The 13,564-nt window shown below is 39.4% G+C and overlaps 1 protein-coding gene across 1 annotated transcript in view; it reads right to left on the bottom strand.

Annotated features, from left to right (window-relative positions):
* Window positions 1-13,564, bottom strand: part of ATP11C (ATPase phospholipid transporting 11C (ATP11C blood group)) — an 88,074-nt gene that overhangs the window by 11,251 nt on the left and 63,259 nt on the right. Inside the window, exons 23-26 of the mRNA XM_024768935.1 lie at window positions 11,641-11,768; window positions 7,048-7,183; window positions 4,792-4,857; window positions 2,489-2,592 (exon numbers count right to left, since the gene is read on the bottom strand). Of these exons, the coding sequence (XP_024624703.1) occupies window positions 2,489-2,592; window positions 4,792-4,857; window positions 7,048-7,183; window positions 11,641-11,768 (434 nt within the window). The remainder of the gene's footprint in view (window positions 1-2,488; window positions 2,593-4,791; window positions 4,858-7,047; window positions 7,184-11,640; window positions 11,769-13,564) is intronic.

Here is a 13,564-nt window from a genome sequence, read left to right as displayed (position 1 = left end):
CTATGTAAACATAACAAAGACAGGAGAGATTTTCTCTCTCAAATGGGAGGAATCTACCATTCTCATCCACAAATATATATTGAGTACAAGTGTGTACCAAGTAGGTTGACAGAAGAATATTGCTAATCACACATTAAGCCTTGGGGTCCAGAAATCCAGGAGAACGCCTCATTCTGCAGGGTTCAGTCTTCCACTGAACTGTTAGGCGACCACTGAGAAGTCCAGCCAGTTTCCCTTCCCTGCCGGAGCTGAACCACAGAGAGCCTCACTAGGCTAGGATGAACGTTGTCTGAAGCTGAGGGGGAGGAAGTGCAAAGCAGCTGCTCAAGGTTGGGGTATACATCAGACTGTCCTTGGATGAGGAGCCTTAGGTAGATAAGTGGTTGGTGCCATTTAGTAGATCACAAATAGTGCTCACTGAAGATAAACTGGTTTCTCATTTAAACATTCATGTTTGTGCACTCTCATGTAACATGATAAAATCAAGCTCGTGGCTCTACACAGCTGAGGACTAGACCGTGGAATATATGTGGAATAGACTGTGAGCACAATAGTGAGGTGGAGAAACTTATGAGGTCCAGGCTAAACAAGTTTTCTAGGGTTCCTACCATAAAGAAAAGATTTCTACAGAGCTCTATTCCCACTCTAATTCAGAAGGGCACCCTGACTAATCTTCTAGGCAGTTAACTGAGGCACAATAAGGGTCCAGCAGACAACTGACACCTAGTCGTCACAGGGTATTCTTTTGCACAGTACCCTCTCTGTGATTAAAAGCTCCACATTTTTCTTTTCGATTTTGATGGCATCTATGGAGTTTTGCAGAGGAGCAGTAAAAAACAAAAATTATTATTCCTGGATGGGATTTGGGGATCAGAAATCATCATTCTCACTGCCCATCCCCAAAGAGGGGTGAGTCACAATGCCTCAGGGTTGAGCATGTCTGGAGATTAGCTGCAATCAGCATTCAGCTGAAGTATTACAGTTTCTAGTCACATTTTCTTGGTTGCTTTATAATATAAATTTTATATTCATGTAGTAGCTCAACTCAGACAGGTCTACTTAAGGATAGCACTATAGGCAACAAAATAAAACAGATTTATTAACATTTCATTTTTAGTAACCATCTCTAATGAATAGAAACAGGTGTGACAATATCTTAAATCATTTAAAGGATTTATGTTAATCAATAAGGAATAGTCTGGAAAGAGTGAGAAACTTTAGTTTGCTAGAAACATTTCATTCTTGTGGAAATTTTGCATAATTAGTTTAGATACTGATTACACAGGTTCCTAGACAGAATTATGACCTTACAATTGTGTATTACATTTGGTTAATCAACTTCGATTCATTTGTATATTATTAAAGAAAACAGACTTCCTTCAGCTTCACTGCTTCAATAATTACTTATATAGGTGTCAAATAAATGCTGTAACTATACTTTCTGGAGCTGCTACTTCCATAAGTGATTAGGTTGTCCGTATTTTTATTTCTTGAGGCTTTTATTTTAAAAAGCTTTCCAAAACAGTAAGAGTTTCTTCTAATTAAGTCTCAAGGGACATAAACATGGTCCCCACATCTCTGTGATAATAGGGACTGTTTTGTACGTATGATTTTGCTCAAACCAGTGAAAATATGTACTCCTAGAATCTTACCCTATGGCTTACTCTAGTCCTGGTCTCTGCTGCTGGCATCCTTGTCAGGGGAAGTCACCAATTAATGAAAACTGTGATATTAAAAAACAAAATATAGGCCTCTAGGAGTAAGGAAAGGAGATGAAAATCTAACTTATTTTCATTCCTTATAACTCCCCAATCACAGCTTATGTGCCCCTCACTGGACTCTAGTCTCCTTGAGGCAGGGGTACAGTCTATTCATTTCTGTATCCCATAGAGTGCCTCCCACAAAACAGATTCTGAATAAACATCTACTGAACCAAGATGAACAGAATGAACTTTAAATCCAAGCTAGAGAGTCTACCTTTACCTCCCCCAAAACAATGGGACGGTGATTTCAAATATAACCCTCTGAGTATTAAGTGACATATATTCTATCTCTTGAGCACATCTGTAGGGACAAGAAGGAGAGTAATATACCATAAAGAGAGAACAGGGTCCAAATGGATAATACTGTATCTATTGGCCACTATATTGTGTAGAAACTTCATAGGATGAGTATTTCTACTGGAAATCACATGGGAGGTCATGCTAGAAATTAGTCTCGTTTCACAGAGAGATGTTTACACACCTTCAGGTCGGAAGATTTGGACAGGGGCTACCAGAAGGGAGGTCTTTTGAGTAACTGGTGCAGTCTATATACGTGCATTTGAAATCTTACCTGAAATAGCAGCATTACTGGCTAGGAGTAACTTCCAGTCCATTAATATTGAAGACTTGCCATCTTATATAATCAAAACTTTAAAAGTATAATTAATGTTTACATATACAATGTACCTATATATGTATTTTGTTATTTACGTACAGTAGCTTACCATATAATTCCTCCCCAGAAGAATGAGAAAAATACATAAAACGCTAAAGAACCCCAAATCACAAAGTGGTTTATCCATGTCCAGAAACGAGTATCCAAGGCGAGCTGAAAGGATACAACACAAGAGATTTCATGATGAGTACAAACTGTACCAGGCCGTATCTGATGGTATTTGACAACTTATACACAATATGATACCTGTGGGAGGATCTAGCTTGGGCCAGGCAACCAGAAGAGAATGGCACTAGAAGAACAGAACCCAGACTTTTCAAAGAGCTCTGCCCTCAGGCATTTAGACTCTAGGAGTACAGGCATGGAGGTGTGGTCAAGCAAGTACAGCTGCAGATGCCTCACTACTGAAGGAAGGGCAAGGAATGAGGTAATGGTAACATCCCAGAGACTGGAGCCCCACGTCTTTAAGTGGTGGCGCTCAGGGAGCTGACGGCAAAAGGAGAAGGCCTGGCTGGTGGAGGCAGGTATACTGAAAAGCAGGAGGAGAGGGAGAGAGTAGCTAGGAAGAGAAGACAAACTACACAAAGGAGTTGTGAGAGCTCAAACACAACAGATGAGGGTTACTAAATGCAAAGGCAACTAGCTCTACACGTCAGGCATCATGGAGCCATGGACTGTGGGTCTATATAGTGTGCAATTTTTCAATTGCAAAGTCCGTATCTACTCCATTAAATTAATAACATTTTCAGTTGCCTTAGATTTTAATCCTCTCATGTTTCTTCCAGGGCTGCTTGTTTCTTCAGATTGTGGCACCTGGGATTTTCAAATGCAATCTAAAAATAAAAAGTATGGTCCACTCTGCTTGCTTAAAATTTCTGGGCCACATGGCCTAATATCCAGGGCATTTAATTTCTGAAGAGGAGGTGGTGTTTGTTTTGTTACTTGCTGTGACACCCTGCTCCTCAGCAATCTGTTAACAGTTGCTCACTTATAAACAGGATACTGATAACATAGTCTTGAATTTCCAGCCTCCGGCTGCTAGGGAACATGCCACGGTAATACCCATGCAGAGAAGAGGGAGTGGATGGATTTTGAGGGACAGGTGAAAGTTGCTGCAGCAAGGCCAACTTTAGCTATGAAGGGTGCTTGGAAGCCCTGGGGCCATGTGCGAGGCCAGGGGTAAAAAAGGGTGGGGAGGATTCCCTTTCAAATTATGATCCTATGAGACATAATAGTAAATAACAACTAGCATCTATTGTACTGAGCACATTCTATGTGCCAGACCCCATTCTAACTGCTTTATATGTATTCACTAATTGACTTCTCACGAAAAAAATCCTAAGGGAGGTGGGTGGTACTTTTATCTCCATTTTATAGAAGAGGAAATGTAAGTACTGAGAAACAAGGTCACTTGCCCAAGGACATCCAGATAGTAAGTGGCTAAACTGAGATGAATTGTAACATTTTCTTTTACAGTCCTAAAATATTACTGAAATAGTAGATGAATAATGCAAACATGTTAGGTGTATTCGGTACGAGAAATGAAGCAGGTATAAAAATTCAGAGGGGAAATGATTAGAGGTCCTTTGTCATTTATACTTCTGAATTTTAATTCTGGCCACTGGGCATACTGGAATTCATTTAAAGGTACTCATTCTTGAACCCCATGTGAGGTGTTTATTACTGGAATGATCAAAATAATTTTAATTATACCTTCAACTATAAGGGAGTCCCAACTCATGAACCTCAAGGGTAGTATTCAGCACGCAGCATTGTTACATGGCTGCATGTTAATGCCAATGATTTTGCCAAAACTGCCTTTGTTGTGTGTTACCTGCTGTATATTCTTATGCATTTCATCACAAATATGGGTAAATTTCAGTGATGAATACATTATACAAAATGTCATCACTACCAAGCTCTTTCGCACACATATCTTGCTCATGGACACCTATATTCAACTGTCTTAAGTACCCAAATTCCTTTAAGGACTGGCATTCTTAAACAGATATATAACTTTAAAAAATATTCAAGTACTTAACATGGAAACACACACATACACACAGCCCATTTATATACCACTTAACATCTCAAAAATAGCAGGAAAGAAGGAACAGATTTCCAATATAAGTATGGTGTATTAAAAAAAGAGGATAGGCAATATACTGGAAAAAATGGATCACAAATAGTATATAAATGTCCAAATCTCTAATATCACACATAACTTTAGTAAGCATTCAGACTTGAATAACAACTCGCAGTAAAAATAAAGATTAGAAGACAAAAAAGATATAAGACCAGAAAGTATTATAAAAATGGTGTTAAATATATTTGAATAAATAAAAATCTAACCTTCAGAGTTACGGTGAATACTAAGACTGTAAAAACAATGGTTCCAAAAGTCCAGTTTCCATATACCTGAAAAACATTCAACAATTACATGTACCATGAATACACAAGCTTGCTTAAAAAAATAAACAGCCAAGTTTAATCTTGAGTGTAACTGCCAAAGATTTTTGTATAAATTGTTTAGGGAAATATCTGCTCAAAAGATCAGGCCAAAATGCTGGCTTTTACTGTGAGCCTAAATTTTCTTGGAGAGGTACACCACATGCGTGGTTGGTAGGGTTTATTTCGTGATTCCATGAAGCATAAAACAGGGAACACACTGGTGTGATACAGGCAGGAAAAACCCTATTCCACTAACAGTAACGTTCATAAAAACAACTCATTTGGATGGCTCCTGTATCTAAAGAGTTTGATAGAGGCTTTTCCTATAATATAGATCTAAAGATCTCTATGTATAAATAAAGACTAATTTGCAGACAAATGAACTCACATTTTAAAAATAGAGTATATGATGACAGAGGGTAACTAGACTTACTGTGGTGACCATTCAGTACATAGAAATATCGAATCCTTATGTTATATACCTGAAACTAATATAATGTTATATGTCAATTATATCTCAATAAAAAAACAAATAAAATAGAGTCTAATTTTGTGGCTGTAAATATTAGAGCTGTCAGCATGTGCACATCAAAGAAAAGCAGATACCATGTATATAAACCCAAACGATGGCAATGAATGGCACATATGCTTACCAAACGCTGTCAAGATCTGAATGCATAACATTAAAACAGAAAATGAAATGTAAAAGGTTTTAAAAAAATAAAAACAAAAATTAAGGTTAATAGCAAAAAAAGGATTTGATCAAATCGTACATGGTGTTATATTTAATTGCTGATAGTAGTCCTTATACTTACTGTAATTTTAGCAAACAATATACAATAAAATCTAATTCATTTGGATTTCATGAACTCAAAATGAGTGATGACTTGGACACAGGGTGGGTTGAGGCTCCCCATGCACCACCAGTAGACTTTGCTGAGCAAAGGAACCATGTCAATAGAATTGCAGGAGGGTACAGTCAGCTCTATACAATTTATGTGGCAAATAAATACAAAATAAAAAGTTGGAGTTACAGAATCAGTCATAAAGCTGAAGGGACCTGAGAAATCATCAAATCGAATTTCTTCTTCTTACTGTTGGGTAAAGGTGACTTGGAAAACTGAAGGGACTGGCCCGAGGATGCACAGAGAGATTTAGTAGGGCCGTCTCCCTGGCAAATGCTACATGTGTCTACTCTAAAGTACTAGATCTGTATTTCCTCAGCAGTTACTCAGTGATTAATAATTTTAATGGATTCATACTAAACTGATTTCTGTTAGTCCAAATTAGAGAGGTTCTAACTGTGGTACCTAATTTCAAAGTATCATTCAAATTCACTGAGCCTATCACTTCTGTAACAGATGTTGACTGTCTCGGCTCTAGACATAGTCAGTGTACTCAGTAAAGTCTTTTTGAACCTTTGCTTTGCTTCATATGATTATAACCAATGAATGACCATAAAAGAGGAAGCCCAGAAATAGCAAAGAACATAGTGAAAGCAGCATGCAAGGTGGTGGGTTTGATTTTCCACTGTGTGGCTGCCGGAAGACCTCACCCCATTGGCAATTCTCTCCTAGAGCACAGCCAGGGCAAAATCACCCCGATGCAGGTGCTGACCTATGTAGTCGCTGGCTGGGAAGACACTGGCAGGATCTGTGTAGCCTTTCTGGAAAACATTATGCTCCCATGTGGAACGGAAGGAGGAAGAGAAGGGAATTCCCTAATTATTGGGCAAATACTGTGAACATACGGCAGCTACCCCCTTCCACTCTAAGCATGGAAGGCCACTATGAGTAAGAACTGAGTAGGGACAGACACTTCTTTTAAAACAGGAAAAGCCTTGCTCACATCAAAGTGTACGGGTCCAAAGTCTGAAATCCCAAGAACTCTGTTCATCTAGTAAAATTACAGCCAAGTTAAGCTTCCAGAGGTTTGCACATAAGCTGTCTAGTTAGCCGTGCATGCAGGAAGCGATTTCTCACTTCAACACTTCTATTGTTCTAAGGACACTGTGAGAACTAAATACCATACCTTTAGAAAAATAATTTGCAAAATGATTACAGCTAGAGTATGTGTATGATAGATCCAGTGCCTATGGAAAAAAAATTAAGCCATGCTTGTAATACTAAAGGATGTAATGATGTTTTTCTTTTTTACCTTTGCATTTTCTTCTAAGGATGAAGTCTGAAAAAGAAAATAAGTCCCAAAGAAGAACACTGTTCCTTCAAATGCAGCCAGAAATGTCCAATATAAGAAGGGGCCCAACTGTAGCATGGCATTTCCAGAAATTTTCCTATTGAGAAATGGGAAGAAACACAAGTTAATGAATCTCTGTAGGCTGTTTATTTAAAGATACAGTGAAACGCCAAAAGTGCGCATGGGGTTTGACCCTGTTAGAATGAAGGGAGCTATCCCTGAGGGACTGGTAAGCTTTTGATAAAAGCCCAGACCGAGCTGCAGGTTTGTCTTTGTGCAATCACCTCCTGCCTGAGGTGTTGCAGTAAACTGTCAAAGTGCTTCTAAGTTAAAATTCTGGCCACTGACAATAGTAATATCATCAATAATAATTAGATCTCATTTACTGAGTACTTATTATACGCTTATAAAAGTGTGTTAAGAGTTTTATATTGTCCATTTTTGTATACACAAAACCCACATGAGATAGGTATTCTTATCACTACCATTTACAAATAATGAGCCTCACAAAGGTGTATCTTAATGGTTTCCAAACTTTGATGCACATTAGAATCACCAGGGGATCTTTAAAAACATTGATGTCTGGCTCCCACCCTCATTCTGATTTAACTGGCATGAGGTGTAACCTGGGCAACCAGGATAATTTGAAAACTCCACAGGTAATTGTAATGTGCAGTAAAGTTTGGGAACCACTAGTACAGCAGTATGCCAGAGTTCACTCAGTTAGTAAGGGACAGAGGTAGTATACAATCCTAGACTGATTTGACTTTAAATCACATGCTCTCAACCAAGCTACCATGGCTTTGCAACTATGATTGTTAAAATATTTTGTTTAATCAAGATTTCTGCCTGGGAATTTAACCTTTCTTAGGTCTTGGGGTAGCCTTTATATTTTAAAAATTGAGTCAAATAACATGTTTGAAGCTGTACAGCCATGCTTTGATAAATGGCAGGTGGCCAGATCAAAAGTTTAACATCTGTCAAAAATAGCAGTCTTCTGGGTACAAGTCAGAATGTTGGAGAAGGCTAACAACTCTAATGGGGCAAAAAGAAGATGGGTCTGTGCATGGAATTCTTTTAGCTTCTATTTCCAATTCCTCTTAACATTTATCAAAAGGTATGTAATCACTTAAATAGCACACCTGTTGCCAATACTACCAAGAATGTCACTGGGCTGTAATGAATAAGAAAGACCTTTGTGATGTAAATACAACTGATCCTTGTGTTCAGTTGGTATGGAGTGCCGTAGGGTTTCCTGAAAAAATAGCAATTATGCAACTTTTACCTACTAGGATTTCCAGGTGCACACAGAAATCAGCAGTGTAGGGGGATGCATAAAGCAATATGCTGCTGTTTGCCTTGGGAAAACTGCAGGGGGAAAGAGGTAGCTGCTTCCCAGAAACAAGCTCTCCCCACAGCCAGTAAGTCGTGTTCCCAAGGCAACTGGGAGCCACAGGGAAGGCACCTCCCTTAAAGATCCTTGCAAGGAGGGCCCAGCAACTGCCAGCCAATGAGGCTTTTGAGAGTCACTGACTTGGGCTGAGGCAGGAAGTGGTTCCTGTCTTTCCAGCCAGTCACTGGATTTACATTACATGCCATGGGAAGAAAGGAAGGGGAGTCATGGTGTGTTGGGTTATAGTTGAGGTTTTCTAGCTGCGCTCAGGTGAATGATGAACCTGTTGTTAACTCAGAATATGATAGCCAATGTGAGGGGCAACACGAGGGAGTGAAGACTGGGTGGGGGGGGGGCGGTTGACCAGCAGCACAGCCCTGAGCACCTCCATACAATGGGAGACAGCAGGTGTACCAGGACCTTTCTTTTGCCTTTTAAAGTTGTATAAGAAACAGACTATGCCTCTATCCTCTAGAAAAGAACTACAGTTTACTTTTCAAATTTCTCTCAAAAAATATGAAAAGATCCAATTATGTCACATTTCACATCAAAACTTTTGGTAAACGCCTGTGTCACTTAAGTCCCCAAAGGTGATATTAATATGCTACACAAGGCCACAAGTAACATTAAGTGGTACAAATGCAGAGAGAGACACATATGAAGACTAGAGCTTCACATTTACAAAGGAATGCTCAGAGTAACAGAGCAATCTCCAATACAGTGACAGGCTGAGAGCACAGTCTCATCAGAGCGGGCAGGCAGGAAGCTGCATTTTGGGCTGGGTGATAGGTATACTATGGCTTTCATTTCTCCATCGTATGTGGCAAGTATGCCCTCTATGCAACACTGCTTAAAAATTCATGACCTACACCTGCATGCGGTAACTAAAACTTCATGGAAACCCTTAATAATTTGTACTCAACGGCTTGCTTCAAGTTTTCAACATTCTTAATGTGTGAAAGTGCTCGGGGCTTCCCTGGTGGTGCAGTGGTTGAGAGTCCACCTGCTGATGCAGGGGACACAGGTTCGTGCCCCGGTCCGGGAAGATCCCACATGCCGCGGAGTGGCTGGGCCCGTGAGCCATGGCCGCTGAGCCGGCGTGTCCGGAGCCTGTGCTCCGCAACAGGAGAGGCCACAACAGTGAGAGGCCTGCGTACCACACACACACACAAAAAAACCAACCAAAAAAACCCAAAAACAAACAAACAAACAGAAAGTGCTCAGCATAGCCCTGAAGTTATGTGGAGAAGGGTGTTAGAATAATAAGATTAATAGCTACCATCTATTGAAAACTTATTATGTGCCAGGCACCACTGTAATTTTTTACATGTAGTCACTCATTTAATCCTCCCCCAAAACACTGTGATTGGATCTATTGTTACTGAAGAGGAAACTGAGGCCCATCTCAGTCAAGTAACCTGAGCAAGGCCACAGAGTCAGTGGCAGAGCTGGGATCAGAGTGCAGGCGATTAGCTAGAGCTCTTGGTGGGACTGAACGGGAGGCATTCTGCTCACTGCCACCCAAACCCCTCTTCAACCAGAGTAACTGCACTACTGGTCTTCACTTTAGTTGTTGTCTGAAAACAGAACACTGCTACTCAATCTTTGAAAACCACCAGCCTGTGGAAAAGAGCACAGGGCCGGTCATCAGGAGGATAGAAATCTGATCTTGCTCTGGCCTCTTGTTACACGCCGTGTCCTTAGGCAAGTCATTTTTTAAAAACAGAGGGTGTGAGAGCTGATGCTCTGGAAGATTTCTACCAAGATTTCTATGATTCCCCTTTAGATCTAACAATACACTTTGCAAGAAATACAGGGAAAAGCAGAATATGTTACCGCCATGAAGAGGCAATCAGCAAACTCTAGATTGGGGGAAATGCTACAAGATAAATTATCTGGTTTCATTAACAAATAAATTGCCAAGTTAACCTACAGATTAAGAGAGTCTCAAGAAGCATATTAACCAACTGAAGTATATGGGCCTTATATACTGTTTCAAACAAGCATGCTATAAAAAGAAATTGAGTCAACTGGAAAAATTTGAGCACTGACTGGATATTTGATGATATGACTCGTTAAATTTTTAGGTATGATAGTGTACTGTTATAACAGTACATGTAAAAGATACATGCTGAAATAACTATTTTATATAGTTTGATATTTGCTTCAAAATAAGTCCTTGATAGATAAGACAAGGTTATTAATGAAGCAGGATTGGCCCTGAATTGATAATTGTTGAAGCTGAGTGGTAAGGACAGGGAAGTTCACTATACAAATTGTATTTTTGCTACACTCTTTGCATGTTTTAAACTTTTTATAATAAATACCTTTAGAATGACAACTAATTTTATAAACCTGGTTAAGTCTAACAATTCCTAGATGTGAGTTTCATGAGTCATACTGGTTAAAGACATCCTTTACATTTGTGCACCTTCACTTCGCACCAATGAATCACACCCAAGTCTCTATTGCACTTGCTACCCACTATTTAGCAATGCTTACAACCTGCTGTAAATTAATATCTTTATCTTTAGCAGTAAGCTTCACTTATAAAAATCCAATTTAATCAAAGGTTAAGCAACTGGGGCTAGTGCCAAGTCCCCCACCCATAGAGAAAAGCATCTATTTCCAACTAACACAAAATGAATATAATGGCTTGATGACTTAATTGTTTTCTTCAACAATGCCATTTCAGAATGCGGCTAACAAAGCACGTGGGCGGCTATATTTCAGGGGCAGTTTACAAGAGAAAGCCTAACATAACATCATCAGTTCAATCCATTACAGGGAGGGATCAATATTCTAAACTACAAGAGATCTTTCTGTGGCCCTTCTTGGGGGAGGTGGGGGGTGGCAGGTAGTTAAACTATTGTGTCTCCATCTAAGACTCTAGAACTCTATGACAATGTGGGCAAAGTTTTAGGAATTACTGATTTTGAACTAAATAATTCATACCCATTCAACTACAGGACATATACCAATACCTAGGAAATACATCATTTTCCAGCTGGATGGTTTGGTTTAAGTAGCTAAAAATCCAGAACAGAACCATGTAATCAAACCAGGAGGGCAGTTCTGTGTCCTTCCTACCTGTAGATAAAATGAAATCCACAATTTTGAAAGTCTGGGGCGGGGGGTTAATTTACATATGTTCAACTTACATATATAATCGGGGATCTGAGGTCAGAGCGTCAATGTTGATGTGCTGTTCCAGTAGACTGTAGGCCAGGATGGGCAAGGACGTGAAGCAGATATTGTACATTGTAAGGTAAGCGGCATCATACAGTGGCTGTAATGACAAACCACAGAAGAGAAAGGTAATGTAACAATCATCTGCAAGAGGATATTTAAGTGTTTAGAAAAAATCACAAGCTAAAACAAGACAGTTTCCTTTCACACCTTTTGTGACAGCAAAGGAGGTTTTGTAAATAAGGTCACTCTAACTGACCACTATAGAAAAGAAACTAACATACTGTAAGGCATATTAAAATACCCTCCCTTTTAAAATACTATCTTATTCAGAATGTTTACAAGCTATAAGCTCTATTTCTTTTTTAAATATATATGCTTTTCTTTTTATTAATTAGTCCAAGTAAATTTATATATAAGTATGTGTAAAGGAGAAACTCTTTTTTTTTAACATCTTTATTGGAGTATAATTGCTTTACAATGGTGTGTTAGTTTCTGCTTTATAACAAAGTGAATCAGCTATACATATACATATATCCCCATATCTCCTCCTTCTTGTGTCTCCCTCCACCCTCGCTATCCCACCCCTCTAGGTAGTCGCAAAGCAGCGAGCTGATCTCCCTGCACTATGTGGCTGATAAGCTCTATTTCTAATGGATATTAACTAAGAACTTTTCAAAAGATTTTCAGCGAATGAAGACCAATTAAGTATAAGACAGGAACCCCTTAGGGAAACCAAATATAAGCAGTGGCCAGCCTGTGTCACAGTTTTTTGAGTTAATATTTTACATGGTTTTAAATATCACTATCACCTTCTCCAGAGTATATTTATGATATTGAATGTGGCCATTTACTAAGGATTAAATAAATATTCAAAAAAATAAAAGCTAAATATGTTCACATGGTCATGACTCTTTCTGGTCCTGAATTCCCTAGGCTCCAGACCAAAATTTCCAACTTCCTGCTGGTTGTCCCACAGGACAACCTGCAATTCAAAATGTCTAAAACCAAACTCATTAACCTTCCCTTTAAATCTGCTTCCTCCCATGTCCCCTACCTCAGTGAGTGGCCCCACAATGTTTGCAACCCCAGTATCTACCCTGGTTCCTGGTACCCCTTAGGTACTCAAGAAATCTTTTGAAATGAGTGATTTTCTTCCTACCTCACTAGCCATTCCTTCTCAGGCTCATCTTCTCCCTGAGCCCTCTGTGTTGGAGTGTTCCAGCACTCGGTGTTTGGAACTTTATTTATGCTCGCTCTCTAGGTGACCTCATTTAGTCTTGTGGTTTTAATATAACCCATTCACTGAAAATTCCCATATCTAGCCTAAACCTGTCCCATATATCCAACTGCCCACTTGATATCTCCTCTTGGGTGTCAAGCATATTTCAAATTTACATCCAAGACTGAATTCCTGACCTGCCCTCACCTCAAACCTGCTCCTCCTGAAGTCTTCCTCATCTCGGGAAAGGGCAACAAAATCGTTTTGATCAACCAGAACCGAAATCTTGGATTCATCCTTCACTCTTCTCTTTTTCACAAGCCACATCCAATCTATTAAGCATTGTTTACTAGTTCCACTTTCAAATACATTCAGAACCACATCACTTCTTAGCCCCTCCACTGTGACCACTCTGCAAGCCTTTAATTGGTCTCCCGGCTTCTTCTCCCCTTGACCTGCAGTCTATTCTCAACACAATGGCCCAAGTAGCTCTACTGGAAAATAAGTCAAATCAAATCATTGTTTTGTTCAAACTCTCCAGTGGATTCCTTTATCTCTGAAAGTAAAGAAGCTCCTACAATGGTGGGGATATAAAGTCCTACTCCTCGATCCAGCTTCTTACCTGTCTGTTACCTTCTCAGTGAGACCAACCTTGATTTACCTTGCCACTTCCT

Source organism: Neophocaena asiaeorientalis, unplaced genomic scaffold (genome assembly GCF_003031525.2).
Source record: "Neophocaena asiaeorientalis asiaeorientalis breed wild unplaced genomic scaffold, Neophocaena_asiaeorientalis_V1.1 scaffold654, whole genome shotgun sequence".
NCBI lineage: Eukaryota > Metazoa > Chordata > Mammalia > Artiodactyla > Phocoenidae > Neophocaena > Neophocaena asiaeorientalis.
Note: the sequence above shows the minus strand (reverse complement) of the source record. Positions and strands in the feature narration are given on the sequence as shown.